This window comes from Chiroxiphia lanceolata, chromosome 4 (genome assembly GCF_009829145.1).
Source record: "Chiroxiphia lanceolata isolate bChiLan1 chromosome 4, bChiLan1.pri, whole genome shotgun sequence".
NCBI classification, from domain to species: Eukaryota; Metazoa; Chordata; class Aves; order Passeriformes; family Pipridae; genus Chiroxiphia; species Chiroxiphia lanceolata.
Genome location: NC_045640.1, coordinates 70,952,066 through 70,969,842, shown reverse-complemented (window position 1 = coordinate 70,969,842; position 17,777 = coordinate 70,952,066). Strand labels below are relative to the sequence as shown.

General features: G+C 37.8%; 1 protein-coding gene across 11 annotated transcripts in view; it reads left to right on the top strand.

Moving 5' to 3' along the window:
* KIAA1109 (KIAA1109 ortholog) overlaps positions 1–17,777 on the top strand; it is a 91,608-nt gene that overhangs the window by 60,236 nt on the left and 13,595 nt on the right. For 6 of the 11 annotated variants that reach the window (XM_032684942.1, XM_032684947.1, XM_032684944.1 and 3 more), the window contains 20 exons: positions 496–702; positions 838–1,076; positions 1,674–1,918; positions 2,906–3,011; positions 5,024–5,121; positions 5,410–5,595; positions 6,353–6,521; positions 6,987–7,198; positions 8,431–8,629; positions 9,206–9,265; positions 10,503–10,729; positions 11,239–11,442; positions 11,650–11,780; positions 12,276–12,399; positions 12,861–12,970; positions 13,801–13,891; positions 14,314–14,376; positions 15,970–16,214; positions 16,848–17,063; positions 17,319–17,499. In XM_032684942.1, coding sequence (XP_032540833.1) covers positions 496–702; positions 838–1,076; positions 1,674–1,918; positions 2,906–3,011; positions 5,024–5,121; positions 5,410–5,595; positions 6,353–6,521; positions 6,987–7,198; positions 8,431–8,629; positions 9,206–9,265; positions 10,503–10,729; positions 11,239–11,442; positions 11,650–11,780; positions 12,276–12,399; positions 12,861–12,970; positions 13,801–13,891; positions 14,314–14,376; positions 15,970–16,214; positions 16,848–17,063; positions 17,319–17,499 — 3,313 coding nt within the window. The remainder of the gene's footprint in view (positions 1–495; positions 703–837; positions 1,077–1,673; positions 1,919–2,905; positions 3,012–5,023; positions 5,122–5,409; positions 5,596–6,352; positions 6,522–6,986; positions 7,199–8,430; positions 8,630–9,205; positions 9,266–10,502; positions 10,730–11,238; positions 11,443–11,649; positions 11,781–12,275; positions 12,400–12,860; positions 12,971–13,800; positions 13,892–14,313; positions 14,377–15,969; positions 16,215–16,847; positions 17,064–17,318; positions 17,500–17,777) is intronic. The other 5 variants (XM_032684949.1, XM_032684950.1, XM_032684951.1 and 2 more) reach the window with 5 other exon arrangements.

Genomic DNA, 17,777 nt, shown 5'->3' with positions numbered 1-17,777 from the left:
TATTTTGGAATAGTGTGTTTGAATTAATCAGCAGTATTAATTCACAAATCCATTTATCACTTGGTGTGTATTGGATGTTAAGTGAGCATTTCCTCCATTGACCTATTTGGATGCTAAGATCAAATTCTGCTAAGTCTTCTTACAAAAAGGATGGTTTGAGAGTATTCCTGAAAAGGAGTTGAAATGGAAGGCTCTTCTTTGTTTCTGTGTGTGCAAATTTGTCTGTCTAGTGTGTATGCACTGGGACCATCTTACTTTGTGCAAGAGTAACAGTTTAACAGGTATTTTTGCAATGCATGACTTGTAGTTCTCTTAAACGTAGCATAGTTGTTTGTGGCATGTAGTGCATCCGTGTGTGTCAAGTGAAAGTAAAAGGAATGTGTATCGAGTTTATAAACAAAATGACTTCTGGTAACACTTAAAAACTCATTTTAACCTAAAACTGTAACCGCTTGGAAAGACGTGCAAATAACTCCTCTTCCCTTTCTCCGTTAGGACCGTCGTGAAGTGCAGCATTGCCAAATCCCAGGCCCTCTACAGTGCCCAGAGAGGGCTGAAAACAAACAATGCTGCCGTGGTGAAGGTTGGAGCCATCAGCATCAACATCCCCCAGCACCCAGCCACGCTGCACAGCATGATGGTGCGCAGCTCCCACCAGCTCTCCAAGCAGATCTCCGACCTCATCCGCCAGCCCTCCACCGCGTGAGTGCTCCCTGGATGGCACTTGCAAAGCCTGCTGGTGGCCACCCAGTGCTACTTGTGTGGGACAGTCAGGCTGCTCATATATCCCTGACAGCATAACAAAAAGGGTTTTCTGCTCTTTGTCTTGGCAAACAGGCCCCAGCCGACCAAAGAAGACGTCGCGACCCCTTTGCCCTCCGAAAAGACTCCAACGAGTATTAATCAAACGCCGGTCGAAACAAATGAATTCCCACAGCTGCCAGAAGGCTTGGAGAAGAAACCCATAGTGCTCAAGTTCAGTGCCATGATAGATGGTATAGCTATTGGAGCAGCGCTCCTGCCCTCTCTGAAGGCGGAATATAAGATGGGAAGAATGAGGAGTCATGGAATGACAGGTAACAGTTCTCTGAAACTTTAGAAACATTACTGCTTTTAGTTTGCCCTTCCAATAAGCATCCAAGAGCACTCAGTATTTCTGTTGGAATTATAACTAGAGCTTTGAATCTGTGGCTACCAGCTTATTTTTTTAATGTGGACTTCAATGAGGAGCTATGTAGAGAACTTACACTGTAGTTGTTATACACAATTGCCAGAGGGATAATGCAAGAGCAGATGAAGATGTGTACATTCCTTTATAGCTTCCTCCCAGGAAGCTTCCCACTGGCTGCTAAAATCAGTTTATGATCGTTGATTAATTAAATTCTGATTCATAAGTCTATTTGAGAATACTTTTATAGGCCCTCACTACACCTGAGGTGGTTTGTATGACTCCCTTCTCCATCTAATTACAGTGAAGTCTTCATTTTCTTTAAAAACAAAGAAAACCCAGGGTCATTTGGGTGGATATTTATAGCTCTTTAGGTCTCTGCACTTCAGTAACATTTTCAATATTTTATTCTTGTATTAATTCCAAAAGTGTTTTTAAATTCAAGGATAAATAAAAGATCCTTTTGCCAGTTCATACCTTTTCTTTCCCCGCCTTCCTTTTACAGGTGCCCAAACCAGATTTAATTTCGAGCTTCCAAACCACAGACTGCGCTTCACTTCCAAAGTCTCTGCCACTGACATGTCAACCATTCCTCCTTCTGCAAGTCTCAACCTCCCTCCTGTCACTATGTCAGGGAAATATGTCATGGAAGAACACGACACTTACTCAGACCAAATTTGGAGCATAGATGAGCTACCTGCTAAGCAAGGCTACTACCTACAGGGCAACTACCTGCGCTGTGTGGCTGAGGTAGGTGTTGAAGACATCCTTGATTAGTTGTTATTTCCACTCTGTTACACTTCTGTGTGTGCATCTTCATATTATTTTAATAATCTGCCTGCTCCAGAACTCTCACGTTTACAGGTTGAATATAAACACTTAAAAAATTTAAAGAGAATTTTATTTTGTTATAGTTTATTTTTTCATGATTAGACAGCTCCATAGATAGAAGCCATATATAACCTTAGTAAATGATATAAAATTTTCTATTCTATTCACAAGTTCTGTTTGTGTACCAGTTCTACAGTTAACTTTCACAGGGAGAAAAGTGATGCTGCTTCAAGGCAACCTACCTTGTGGGGGGAAAGTGGGGCTTTTTTACTTACTCTGATTCTTTAGTCAGAAAAATAGTCTAGCAGTTGAGACTTCTGATGTTTGCATCTTTATTAGAAGTGTAATTAGGTGCTGTGTTATTTCCTGGCTGAAGAAAAGCCTTTGGGTCTTTGAATTTGTTCAGCTTGTAAAACTGAAGGGAGGGCATGCCTAGCCAAGGCAAAAGCCAAGTGCAAGTAGTTTCAGAAAATGTCTGTATTTTAATTTTAGTTAAAAAATCTTAGTGGCAAATTTAAACAATCTTAGACAGACTCCAGTTCTTCGAAATACTCTTATAGATTAGACTGGACACAGTAAGTTTACCATTGAAGATGCCAGTAAATTTGTTCACCTAAAGTGACTAGAATAATGTACTTTTAGAGGCTGGCTGCTAATTTCTGTTTTCTTCTGATAATGGATTTCTAGCTGTAATTAAGTAGCATTTCACATATTCCATGAACCTTAAGTCCTGCATTTTATTGTCTAAATAAACTTAACCAGGAGAATCAAATTGCAATACAAAACTATATAATTGCCTTTTTTTATGCCAGTAACAATAGAATTGGACTTGAAAAGATGTGCCTGAAAAACAAAAATCCACTCTTGAAAACTTAAGTTTTGTTCTAAAATGTTCTATTTCTGCAGGTTGGTTCCTTTGAACATAATCTCACAACTGATCTTTTAAACCATTTGGTATTTGTGCAAAAAGTGTTCATGAAGGAAGTAAATGAAGTCATACAGAAGGTTTCAGGTAAGCAGAACACTTAAAACCAACTCTAAGTAAGAACTTTAAACCTTGTTTGATGGCAACATGATATAGCTCTCAGGATCAGCTCTTTATTTCAGAGACATCATCATTTCACATCTAGAATTCCAGCAGCAAGAAGCAGAGCTGGAGTGTGAAATAATAACAGAGGCTCTGGAAATTATTCTAGTTCTGTCATAAAGAAGACTTTTTATTGGGAAGCAGGATAATTTGGCATTCTGGACACTAGTCTCTGTGTCTCTATCCATAGCATGACCTTGTCTGGGTTACTTTCTGTATTCACTTTGTTCAACTTTGTTTTATTGGAACTCTTTTTGAGTTACCCTAAAAGGCTGTTACAGAAATATAGCTAATTTTTAGTGGAAAGATTCGTCAATAGTTGGAAACATTGTGAGGAAAGAAATGCTAAGAAGTGGTATCTAAGTGAAAGGAGTGTCTATGTGTACATCTACTACCTATATATATCTATATATGTATTTATATTCATGTATACATATGTAATAAACAAATATGCAGATTTAGATGATGTGCCCTCAAGGCAGTTAAAAGATACAGTGGAAGAAATGGAAAATGTCAGAGTCCCTGAAGGACAAGAAGAAACAAATTTTAAACACCCTGATATTTGTTTCCTTCAAAATATATTAGTATTGGGTAGTAAGAAAATGCTTAGGGGAAGAATAAACCCTCATCAACTGTCATTATTCTATTAGAATATTTTTTATAGAGGAACATACAGTGGTAAACCATGAACCCTATATTAGATTTTACTACATTTCTTAGTCTCTGGAGTTTGATCTCCCCTGTGTTTTTATCCTGTGTTTTTATGTGAGGAATTTATTACCATTGCTTGTTCTTTGGTTTTCTGGACTGTAAATTTGTGTGGCAAATAGCAACCTGATGGTTTTTGAAATGTGACTGTTACCTTCCATGTTGGGGGAACTCACCAGGAATCAGCAATCCATGAGCTGGGTGCTGAATGCAGAACAATGGAGGCAGAAAATAGCTTTGTTTTTCTGCCATGGAGCAAAATAATTGATGTGGCTTGAAAATACCAATTAGTGTAATATACTACAGTGGTGTTTCTAATTCTGGTTTATGTTGCACTAAAATATTGTTTGCATATTATCCTTATGTAAAAACTGAATAAGTACCAGTTATTTAAGGTGAAGTTGCACAGATTGAAAGCTAGTTAATGAAAGAGCAGTCCATAGTAATTGCATCTTGAAGTTGAAGGCAGTGTTGATTAAAAAGAGAAAATTATCCAGATACAAAATGGAGTGATAGAAATTTACTGTTGTTGTTTGGGGGTTTTTTTAATTCATGATTTAACTGCCTATTCTTACCACCAAATAACTGTAATTAGAAGAATTGGCATGTATGGAGAGAATTAATGGCTTGGCTTTTTCCAGCAGCAAGCTCTTCCTATAAACTAAGATGGAATACAGATCACATCTCAGGGAGAATTAAAACCAGGATTCCTCCTTCAAGTTAGGGCCTGTGGGGATACCTAACTTGGGATGGAATGTGCTAGGATGAGGAATTAAACACAAAAATAAAATAACTGCAGAATACTCTTTCCTCCTCTCATTGGAAAATACTGATATAATTTCAGTTCTTCTTTTCATGCAGTTTGCATAGTATTTAGTCAAGTGTTCAATTTTTATTGTCAGATAATTAAGAATACATTGGTGCAGGGGACAGATATGTTTTGGAAAACTAGGTGTTACTCCTTACAGGCTTTGAGCCTTCCTATGGAAAGTTTCCCAGGAGGAAGGAACGTGACTCTCTCTGCCTTCCTTCTTAGTAGAGAGCTATTAATTGTACGTAAGAAGATGAATCTGCACTGTTGTCTTCCATTCAACCTTCATCTGTTTGTATAAATCTTCAGCTAATCACTGTTTAAAATGAGGCTTCCTTCACTTTCACTTTTTTGTATCTATTGGTTTTAAAATGTTTTCTTTGTTAAAACTCTGAAAGTGTATATTTAACATGTACAGGAGGGGAGCAGCCGATACCTCTTTGGAATGAACATGATGGCACAACAGATGGAGACAAACCAAAAATTCTTCTTTACTCCTTGAGCCTACAGTTTAAGGTAATCTTATGATGACAAAACAGTGGCCCTAGATGCTATTAGTGGCTTTTGGGTGTTTATCTCAAAGTTTATTGAATCAGGAATACTCTGCATGAAGAAAAAGACCTAAAGACCTTAAGTTTGGTTCCTGTAATCTTTTCAAGTGGGGAAAAATGATTATGTCCTCCTTTTTACTGCTGCACAGTGGAAAAGGGTTTTTATTGGGTTTGTTGGTGATTTGTTTTATTTTCCTTCTCTTTATGTTCCCGAACCAGATGCTGATAACTTTGTACCTTCCTTATTCCTTAGGGAATTCAAGTGACAGCCACAACTCCCTCCATGCGCGCTGTGAGATTTGAAACTGGACTGATTGAACTTGAGCTCTCAAACAGACTGCAAACCAAAGCAATGCCTGGAAGCAGCAGCTACCTCAAACTGTTTGGGAAGTGCCAGGTGGATTTAAATCTGGCACTAGGACAGATTGTTAAACATCAGGTCAGTGCTCAACATCTTTGCACGTGGTGTTCTTAGTAGTGTGGGATTAAAAAAATACATAACCAAGCCAAGAATTGTTTTACACTGCTGGTTCTTACCTGATCTGGCTGTGGAGTGGGTATCAAATGTGTACATGCATAAAAGATGGAAGGAGTCAAGTATGGAGGTGTTGTTTTGGTTTTTTCCCCCACACTATTAATATCTTAGAACTTATTAGCCCTTTATAGCAGTAATAACCTTTCTGCTGAGTCCAACTCAAAATTTTTGTTGATATTGCTTTTATTTTTAGGGTATTTGAATGAAATAATAAGATCAGAGAAGACCCAAACATGGCTAGACCTACATTTTGACCTAGTTTGTCTGTCTTGGTTTGACAGTTGTACTTCTTGTATTCCTAAACCTGCTGTTACCTAGAATCACTGGTTCTCTGATACGGAAGTATTTTGTGATGCCTAGAAACAAATAGAAATCTTAAAACCTATAAATCAACTGTCACAATAGAGGATCTGGATATATAAACAATTATTTTAGTTAACAGTTTATGATAAATAAGGAAAATAACACTGTGATTAGAATTTAATGCAAGAATATTGAATATCCTCAAATATTGAATATCCTCAAATAGCCTCCTCCTGTCTAGAGGAGAAAAAGGGGAAAAGAGAGATCTTAACTTGCTGTTTTCATTATTTCTTTTTCCCAATTCTGTCCCCTCCCTGCTCCAAACCTTTCCCTCATCCCATTTTTTTGAACATTTAAGGTTTATGAAGAAGCTGGCTCAGACTTTCATCAAGTTGCCTATTTCAAGACAAGAATTGGATTAAGAAATGCTCTAAGAGAAGAAATCAGTGGCTCATCAGACAGAGAAGCTGTGCTTATTACTCTGAACAGGCCAATTGTCTTTGCTCAGCCTGTGGCCTTTGATAGAGGTATTGAAGAGACAATTGCTACAGATTTGTCCTCATACTAAAGATTCTTTTTTTCTTTATTATTCAAAACTCGTATTTCATGTTAAGTCAAAGTGTTAAGTAACTGAGAAGTTTGGGATATCTACTCTATGCCAATGGATTGATAATTCCAAACATTAAAAATTCTACTTAGTTTGCAGATGGTTTGGAGGTAGTTATAAATCTTCACATAATGCTTAAAGCAGCAGCACTTTCTGTATTTTAATTTCAATGGTAAATCATCAGATTTATCCATCTTGTCCTTTGCAGCACGAGCCTGCTCACTGCATCCTGAATGAGTGTCTGTCCATTGTTATACATCCACTGTCTTAAAGTAATGGAGAAGCTGAAAAAAAATTTAAAACCCCCACAACTTTATTGGTCAATGTGCATTATTTTTTTTCTATGTGTTGATTTCAATGAAGCATTTCTTGTTTCCTCCTCAAGCTGTGCTGTTTTGGCTGAACTACAAGGCTGCTTATGACAACTGGAATGAACAGAGAATGGCTTTACATAAAGATATTCACATGGCCACAAAAGAAGTAGTAGATATGTTGCCTGGAATCCAACAAACCTCTGCACAGGCTTTTGGGACCCTGTTCCTTCAGCTGACTGTCAATGACTTAGGAATTTGCCTGCCCATCACAAACACACCTCAGGTAAGCAAAACTGACCCATCAGAAGTCTGTTAAAATATCTATTTCTATGTGGTACATGGCTTTTATGTCCATAAATGTAATTTTTCTTCACACCAATACAAAAGACATAGACTGATAAATAGGTTAGTGGCATGGCTTGTAATTCTTCTTGTTTATAGAAGAATTAGGTTATGTGTGTTTCAACTGGTTTATGTGCTTTGGGGTAATGTCATGGATTCTTGTTTATACCATATATGAAGTGAGCACTTTGGAAGTCCTTGGAAATGTTTCAGTGGAATATATTTCTTGAATGCTGCCATCACAAATTCCAATGAATTCTTTCTTTTTCATATGATTATAGATAAGGAAACTCTGAAAACTTGGCTTTAACATGATGTTTTGACTCCTTTGTTTGATTGTTTAACAAGGAAAGAGAGTGTGAATAACTATTTGAGATATATATATATCTGTTTTTCAAACAGTTTTATTTAGGAACTCAGACTGGGTTAGAAAAGATATTTAAAATGCAGTTTTGTGTTATTGTAGTACATGGTAAGTCTAATATGTTACACTAGATTATGTATTCTTTAGTGTGCAGTTAACTTTAATATAATTTCTCTATTAAAGTAATGGCTACACAGTGCATTGTGCAGTGTGTTAATTCAAATTGTTCTGTAAGGGAACATCAAACTGGGAATATTCTTAATGGGGAATAATTCCAGAACAGAAGCGAATCATTTTTATGATGTAGAGGGAAATGGTCACGATACATAGAAATGTGAAGGAATAATGAGGCCAAGAACCTGGAAGTCACAATGACATAACATTTTGATTGTGAATGTTCTATCTGGCAGCTGTGGACAAACCCAATGGCTCTTTATGCTCTTATGTGTTACAAATGATAGTAAATTATGAAAAATATGTTCTGTCTTATTAATGGATCTTCATATACAAGGCTGGAAAATAATGAGTCAACCTGTGTATTTAAGACTGTATGTAATTGTAGATGTCAAAACAAGCACAAAACAAATAACATAAAAATTACAACTACTTTTTGTCATTGTTAATCAACTCATGTGTGACTCTTCATGGAGAAAAGAATGGATCCTGTGTTCTGTAGTCATGGGCCACATGGAGATACAAACAGGGGATCAGGTTTCCAGTATGGAAAGATAAATGTCATTTAATACATGTACAGTGTCCCTTTGACATGGCACTGACCAGTGAATTCTCCCTGTGGCTTTCTTTTCCAGTCTAACCACACCGCAGATCTTGACACCGGCTCTGCTTTAGTCCTGACTATTGAGAGCACGTTAATCACTGCCTGCTCCTCAGAGTCTTTAGTTAGCAAAGGTCATTTTAAAAACTTCTGTATCCGCTTTGCTGATGGCTTTGAGACAAGTTGGGATGACTGGAAACCAGAAATAAGAGGAGATCTCGTCATGAATGCATGTAAGTGGGTGTGATTTCATACTGGACAATACTATTTCAGATGCAAATCCACTTTTGCCCTTCCCTTTGACTTTAAAAACTTCTGAACTTTCCCAAAAAACTTAAAGAAAAGACTTTCTGAAAGCAAAATAATATGGATCTAACAACTTGTATTCCTTTGTTTTGCTTTATTAATAAAATTTGTTGCTTTATATCTCATTGTAATAATTTAAGTTCTGTCTGGGTAATGTTGGAAGAGTTGGATGTGTTGCTTTTATATAATTTCACTAAGTTTTTAATAGTTTCATACAGATTATTTTAATTTTTTGTACATATCTATCTATCTTTCATAATAGTGAAAATTCTAGAATTTTTATGCAGTATTAAGTTGATATAAACTTAGATGTTACCAAGTAGATTCACTTCACTAAATAAGAAAAGTCATTCAATGGGAATTCAAACTAAATCTCCAATCCAACACCATTCTTGCTATAATTATAGAGGGCAAGAAACTGAGGGTGGGATTTGGAAGGGCTGGTCTAAAACTACTTTTACTGCCTCCCTAACCAGTGATTCTGCTTTGTATCCTTCGTGTAGGTGTTGTGCCAGATGGTACCTATGAGGTATGTTCTAGGACAACAGGACAAGCTGCAGCAGGTAATATGCCTTTTTTAATAAATCAAGTCCTACATAAATAAAACATTCATAAAATATGAAATTTGAATCCTTTAACTGTGTTTTAATTTCATTGGTGGTTTGGGGTTTTTTTTGTTTTGTTTTGCTTAGTGCCTTGTTTTCCCGGTAAAACCCTCAGTGTTTTCATCTGTGTGACCTTTCCAAGCTGTTGTAGGTTTTGAGTCACATCAGCAACACTGGCTTCAGATTTTTACCTGCAGGAAAAGACACAGTGTAGATGTGATTGTTCCTTGGTGGGAGAAAAATCAGCAATAGTTGCAATAACAGTAATGTTGTCCTATTGCTTCCTGTCCTAGAGACTGCTAAATCTTCCAGTCCTTCTAGTGCTGAGACTTTGCACCCTGAGCTCCCATTCCTCCCTTACCTTTTGCAGAGAAGCCTCTATTTTTCCCAAACTCCCTCTCTTCCCAGTCTGAGTAGTTTGGACATTTTCCAGAGGCCTCAAAAATAGCTGGAAATCTCTGTATTGGTCACCATACCTGCTGCTTGTTTCTTTATCTCTTTGCCCAATTGTTGCATCTGCAGTGTCTCCTGCCCCTGTAGTTTTGCTCCTTGTCCCCCACTTGCTTTTTTTGTGCTGAGGGGAAAAAAAAATGAAACATATGCTCCAAAAATTAAAAAATTACCTCACATGGAGTTGTGAATGATAACAAACAAGCTGAATCCATTTAGAAAGGAGACCAGTATCTTCTGTAGTTCTGCTTAAGGCAGGTTCTGTATTTTGATGCTGAAAGGTAGCACTTGTTAGAAAAATCCTGGGAAGACAGGATATTCAGCAGGCACATTACACACAAAATCTTCCAGCATTGTTGTTCAAGACTTGAATAAATAGGTCAGCATTTGTACATGCAGAAAAGTATCTTTTATTTTTCCTGCTGTTAGAAATTCTGTTTTGGAATAGTAATTTGACTGCAATAAGTTGGAGGTGGTCTCTCCTTGTCATCAGCTTGGCTGAAGGGAATGTATTTTCATTAGTTCTGCCTGTGTATATCACTTGCTAAAGGAAGACTAACTTCAGAGCTGGGAAGTATTTCCAGCAAGTGTTTCACTTGTGGAATATGTTTTTCTCAGAACAGGCAGAAAAGACAGTTCTTTGTAACTGACAAACGCTGTCTTACCTAATTAATACATAATTCAGTATGAGGGATTTTTTAAAAGAGGAAAAAGTGGTTAATTTTTTTTTTTTCCCCCCCCCCAGAAAGTAGTAGTGCTGGAACCTGGACACTGAATGTGCTGTGGAAGATGTGTGGTATTGATGTCCACATGGATCCAAACATCGGGAAAAGACTGAATGCTTTGGGCAACACCCTGACGACATTGACAGGAGAGGAGGATATTGATGACATTGCTGACCTCAACTCTGTAAACATAGCTGACCTTTCGGACGAGGATGAGGTTGACACTATGTCTCCCACCATACATGCAGTAAGTGAATCAACCAAAATAAGTGCTACTAATTGGAAAAGCTGTGATGAAGTCTTCAGTCAAATGGAGAGATCTTAGTCTTGCCCCGAGTCTGGTGTGTTACTCCTTGTAGCTCATTTAAGTCTTGTTCCAAATCAAAAATGTGTGTCTGTGTTCTCTTACTCCTTATTTCAAAGGCAAGAAATCACAGATCATGTTTCTGCTGCTGTTCTGTGGAAATACTGATCTGGATTTGAAAATATGGAGACACACCACATAACTTCAGGTGCCTGAATTGTAAAAGCTATGGCTGGATATAGGTTTTCTTCACAGGAGAGTAAATTACTGACATGAGCAAACTAAAAAAAAGTCTATTTTGGTACTTGTACACAATATGCTGCTGATCTTTCCTTTTGGTTTCACAACAAAATGTTTAATAAGATATTCCTTAATGTGTATCTTACGTGTCTCTTGCCTGCCAGCAGTGAAAACGTCATCCCAGAGCACTAATGTTCCTGTTTGTTGTTTAGAAATCATGTGGAGGAGGTTCCTTGTGTGGAGAGGCACCCAAGCTAACATTTGGGCAGCGGATTGTAAATCACCTGCTGGGCTTGAGCCCCCCAAACCACCGATACTCTGTTCCTGTAGAATATCTTTTGGGGTCAGCGAAGCGGGATTTTCTCCAGTCTAGCAGATCACATATGAAAGCAGGCAGGTCCTGCTCATGGGGACATGTATGTAGTAGCTACAGTGTGTCTTAACTGAATGATGGGCTTTGGATCACTGGAAAAAATTCAATCCAATCCTTTGGAGATGAAACTTGATTCTTTTGCATGCACTAGTCCAAATTCTGAGGTGCGAAATTCACTTTGCCAATTGTTAAAATCGTACTCGTGACCCATTTTTGATGAAGGTGTTAATTAGACATTTATTTTAAACAGGAGATTGTGGATCACCGACGGCAGGGACCTTCCAGTATCCAGACTGGAGAACAGCGAGGAAGGAAATTCATGAAACGTTTGGTGGATATTAGAGAACTCAATGAGCAAGCTAAAGTTATTGATGACTTAAAGTAAGTTGGTTTTTGCTTCTTGGACATGCTGTTCTAATCTCCTGTGCTATAATTGAGAAAGCCCTGAAGAAAAAATATTTCAAAGGTCCCAAATTTTACCTGAACTTCTGTGAATGTTATTAATAGTTTTCTACAGGCATGGTTGGTTGGGCTTGGGGGTTTTTTTCCCCTTTCCCCCAGACAGAGTTATTATATATGGATCTGTCTGGGATGAGAATACAGAGCTTGGTCATTACATGTTAAATAATGAAGAGGAGACATGTTTTACTGCTTGTACTTGTAATGAAATTGCTGTCACCATTCAAAGGGCAGTTGTATCTCAACTTTGTATTTTAGATTAAACATTTATTCTAATACTGCTGCAGCTCTATTTGACACTGGTCATAAGTAACTGCTGGAATAAATGAGAAAATTGGATAATTCTCAGGGCAAGCATTGTTACAACACAGATTTTTAAATGACTGGTATGATAACTCAACCATTATTTATGTCTAGAAAATTAGGGGCAAGTGAAGGAACTATAAATCAAGAGATCCAGCGCTATCAGCAGCTGGAGTCGGTGGCTGTGAACGATATCCGCCGGGATGTTCGGAAAAAGCTCCGTAGATCCAGCATGAGGGTGAGCAGGATTAAGTTACTTTAAAAATATTGTAGCCCTTGTGTTGAATGTTTCTTTTTCTGCATGTTGATTAAAGCAAGGAAAATGTTAGTAATGGAAAAGGAAGTTTAAAAGCATCAAATAGTTCAGCACCATCTTTACCTGTAGGAGGGGCAGGGAAAGGTTTTTCTCCCTTATAATAATAATGATAAGAAAATTGATATTTCACAGATGGTATAATGTAAATGGGCTATTTGCACACTCACAAGAAATAGAAAATATGCATTTGAAGATGTCATTTACTCATTCTCTTAACATATTAACAAATAATTCCTTGCTGGACCAATGAATCCGTTTTAGCTATTAGGGGACAAAACCACCTTTTTACTTTACTGGCACAGTTGTATAAAATAATATTTTAGCTTTCCAGAGTTTCTCTCTTTGTTCTCAGTTGTTGTATTTAAATGTTATTTCTGGTTTAGGCTGCCTCCTTGAAAGACAAGTGGGGTCTCAGCTACAAACCCAGCTATAGTCGGTCTAAGAGCATTTCAGCATCAGGAAGACCACCTCTGAAGAGAATGGACAGAGCAAGGTGAGCTGCTGGGAATTTGGGATCTGTGATAGCAACAGCAGCATAAGGAACAGAGAAACATTGGATTTCAGCTCTAAAAGTTCTTTTACTGTAGGCAGCAGCTGTACTTGGTGAAACTGGATAGGAGAGGTCATTTTGGAAGGCAGGCATGTTGTAAAAAGAGTTTTTTCTCCATTTTTTGAAACCTCTGAGAAGATTCCACTTCTACAACAACTTGGGGTTTCCTACAGAATCCTGCTTTCAAGACATGCTGAGGAAGTGTATATAAGCAAAAATGGTAGAGTGTAATAATTCTGATTTCTACACTTGATTTGCAGGCCTTTAAAAGGCCTGTTTTAATGAGAAGAAGGAAGGGAGATGCTTTTTTGTGTGTGAATGATCATTTTCATTTCACCTCTTCACGTGTGTAACCAGTATTGGTTTTGTTTTATCATTTAATGGCTGCTGAGCCAACTGTAGTTGTATAATGACGTCTCCTAGTAAAGTATTTATTGCCTCTGCAGATCTAGCTGAAGCAGTCAGAATTTGGAACTAAAAATTGCATTATTAAGTATTAAATATAAAAAGATTTGAAAATTAAAAAGGTGGAGAGGTATGCTAGAGTTCTTTGGACTTTTTCTTATGAGAATAGAACTTTCTATAACAGAAATTTGCTTCAAATTGGAAAACCTCTGCAGGAGTATTTCACGTACTTTAAGTGCTTCAATTAAAATTTTATACTTTGTTCCATAACAAAATTGTAAGTGTTATTTGTGTTGTTAAATGTTTGGATGACCTTAAAATCCTGTAGTAAAACCCAACAAGCTGGTTTGGTTTGGTTTTGCTTACAGCTCTCGACTTGGAGACAGTGAAGACCTCCCAGATATCCGTGTAGATGCTGCATCTCCTGGGCCAAGAGTGACCTTCAACATCCAAGATTCTGTAAGAATTACTTTATATACCATATAATTATGTTCCCTGTGCTGGTTGGTCACAAGTTCCTGAGACAGGAATATTTAAGGAAACCTGAGTTGCCTGAATGGTTTTGTGTGTGTGTGTGTTTCCATTAGTGTGTGCCTCAAATTATGGATGTGTTTTAGGAAGATAGACTTGTTTTGTGACAAGACAGATGTATTTTAGTTTCTTAACTTACAAATTAATTGAATCAGGAGAGTTTTGGAAATGGGTATTAGTCAGTTTGCTGTGGCCCTAAAGTATAGCCTTCTGACTGTTTGAAATGGATTGTTGAATCGTTGATTTTCTTTTTTTGTTGCTATGTTTTCTCATTTTTAAAATGTTGTTTTGCATGGCTGAGTTTATTGTAATTGTTTTAATTTATGTATTTTTTTTCATTTCTTGTTAAGTTGAATCAAACAGCTTTGGGGATTGCACAACAATCCAGCTGTCCAGGGGAAGGGTATTTTCAGGTATTTCTGAGAAGAAACAAGTATTCTTTGCCAGAGAACTAATTTATCTCACAGGGAGCTGCTTTTCAATATTTCATCTCTTTTGCACTCAGCTAAACAGAATGTATATCAAACTATTTAAGTATGTAAAGTAAGCAGAAGAGCTTACTTTACATATGAGATGAACACCAATCAAAGTGCTTCTCCACCCTTATGTAGACCTAAAACTGTTTGTAAAATGAATTATTGGGATTTTGCTTGGACGCTGATCAAGGCTGATGTAAAGTGACCTAAGTCAAGCCTTGAAATGTGCTTTAGAAGAGGATTTTAGTGTGTGTGCCTTCATCTGTTACATTGTGTTCCAAGTTTGCAGCAATCAACACCAGTACAAAGTAATTACCAGGTGGGAGGACATCATCTCACACATTTATTTCTGTTGAAATCCCTATATTTAATGCAGAATAAGATATTTTCAAATAATAGGGAGTAGGGAATGTGCCAAAACTTAATACCCTGAGAACAGATGGTGGAATTTTTTAACTGCTTTCAAAACCAGTTTTCTGTTCAAGGAAAATAGTAAAGATTTTTTTTTCCTTTTTAACCAAGCAAACTCCAAACACAAAACAGACCAACGAAGGGAAAACCAAGCCAAAAAAAAAGTAAAAAAACCAAACTGAAGAGACAGTAATGTACTTTTTCTCCCTTCTAACTCACCTCATGGTCCCAGGAAATAACTTCCTGTTTCTGAGAGAGAGGTAGAAATGGAAGCTGGAAATGTGCTTTGCACATTTAAATATGTTCACATATAAAAGCTCTCCTACCTGTTGTTGTTAGGTATAAGCCCGGTTAGCTTAGTTTTTTTTGGCATGGCAAAACGCTAGCAAACACTTAGAAGTATCAAATGCTGATATAAAAAATATATGATGAAAAAAATGCTGATTAAAAAAAATATATCTTTCTGGCATTATGAGGCCAGTTCTTCAGCAGAGCTCTAATTAGCATTTGCAGACGACGACTGTGTAGCTCTATAGTAACATTGTGTAGGCAGTGCTGGTGTTTGACACTAACAGATACCTTTCACAGGCATTTTAAGAATTTAATGTTGGAAAATTGCTTGTATGGTGCTTGTGCCGTGTTTTATGTGAGAGACAGGAGGCTCCTTTTGGGAATTCGGCCTGAGCGTGCCCGGGAGCGCAGCCCAGAGCTGCAGAGTGGTGCCGTACATTCTGTGTAGCATCCTGCATTCCCACCTCACTAACACTCTGGGATGCATCACCCCTCTGCAAGTCATGATGATTTTGGCTGTCTTTTGTTCTTTTCTGTCAAATATTTGTTAAATTAAATGTTTCCATTCCTTCTGATCCTGTAAATTGATAAGAGCATGATACATCTTCAGCTGCCAGATCAATCACTAGGCAATGGCAAACGTCTCCCCACCAAGCTTTCATTGCTTTCTTTTTCATAATCTGTCTGGCTCTCTCCTTATTATGAGGAACTTGAGAGTGAGAGTTTCTCATAGCACTCTTGCTTCTTTATTTCCAGATCTATCTACTGTGTTCTCGATGGAAATCTTATCTGTGAAAATTTAATATCTTTTTGTCTTTCTGTAATCAGTTTCCAGAGGAGACAGAAATGGACCTTTTGTCTGTAACTATTGATGGTCCCTCCCATTACTCATCTACTAGTGAAGGCTCATGCTCGGTATTTGCTTCACCCAAAACTCCAGTAGGCTTCTCACCCGGCATTCCCTTCCAGCCCGAAGAAGGACGCCGGGATGACAGCTTGTCATCCAGCAGTGAGGACTCTGACAAGGAGGATGACCATGAAAGAGAGAGGACCTACTTTTATAAGAAACCACCGTAAGTAACAGCCCTAAGGAAGAACACAGAAGTGAAGAAAATACTTGAGTGTACTTGCAAGACTTTCAAGCTTGAAATATTGCATCTAAAGCTACAAAATCTGCTACTGATGAAATACCGAATTTTGCCTTAAAGCGTGTATGTGGAAGTCAGGGGAGGTTGTGTTGAGCAGAAGTGACGGGGGGAATTCTGATTGGAAAAGGAGGCAACTGCTAGAAGTTTTTGAGCTTGGAACAGCATAAAAAAATTTGGGAAGTTCTTTTTTGAGGCACAGAACAGGTTTTAGTGGGACCAAATGACAGATTAGTCAAATACAGCATAACTTTCAGTGATTATACCTCCACAAAGTGCATGCATCAATGCAAATATTTACAAATATGCAAATTACTGGGTATATTTTTGGTTCGTTTTTTGATTGAGAATTCAAGAAAGGCTTAGTTTTTTGTAACACCCTAAATATTAACAAATGTAACGTGTTAATGGAAGACATGGGTCAGCGTGTTGCTGCTTTATCAGATAAGGCCTTTTCCAAAAAGTTTTTGAAAGCTGATACACTGAGTGTGGGCACAGTTCAAGAAGGCCTCCTACCAGCTGTGCAGGTAGATGTGATGCTCGTGCTCTGATCCTGTGCAGGGGCACCTCTCGCAAGAAAACCACAGGCTTTGCTGCGGTCCAGCAGCTCTTCACCGAGCGCTGGCCAACAACACCCACCAACAGGAGCGTGACTGGCACAACCACGGAGAGAAACATCGACTTTGAACTTGACATCAGGGTGGAAATCGATTGTGGGAAGTGTGTGCTGCACCCGACAATGCTCCAGCAAGAGCACGATGACATGAGTTTACGGAGGTACGGAAGGTGTTAGTTGCCGTATGAGGAACAGGGTGTAACTACTTTATTCTGCTTTAGCTGTTGAGTTCCTCTGATATTGCCATCATTTAAATTATAGCCACCTGTACGATAATTAATGACTCCTAATCACTGACCTGTTTGCATCACTTTATTTTAGTATTTATCACCTCATAGCAGCATCGTAAGTTGCAATTGTTCTGCCCGTGTATAGCATGGGAAATTCCTTTAATAACATGAGGATATTTCTTTTAGGAGCTATGATCGGAGTTCCAGAAGTTTGGATCAAGAGTCTCCTTCCAAAAAGAAGAAATTTCAAACTAATTATGCATCTACTACTCACTTACTTGCTGGCAAGAAAGTGCCATCATCTCTACAGACAAAATCTAGTGATGTGGAAACAACAGTGTTTTATATTCCAGGGGTGGATGTAAAGGTAAAAGGAAGGTGTAACTCAGCAGGAAAGCAATGGCAATGTTTTCTCTCAAACACCATCAAACTGTACACTCCCTTGTTTATTCAGTCACTGTTTCTAGATCTTAGTAAGAAAGGGTCTCAACAGAAATGTTCTTGTATTTTGTGATTTGAAATCCTGTGGAGTGAAAAACAGGAAAAGTCAGTCACTGCTGCATGGAAACTTCATGCAATTCGAATTGAGCATAAATCAAATGCTCTTCACTTGAAATAGCTTGGCTTTTAGTCTCTTGATATGGA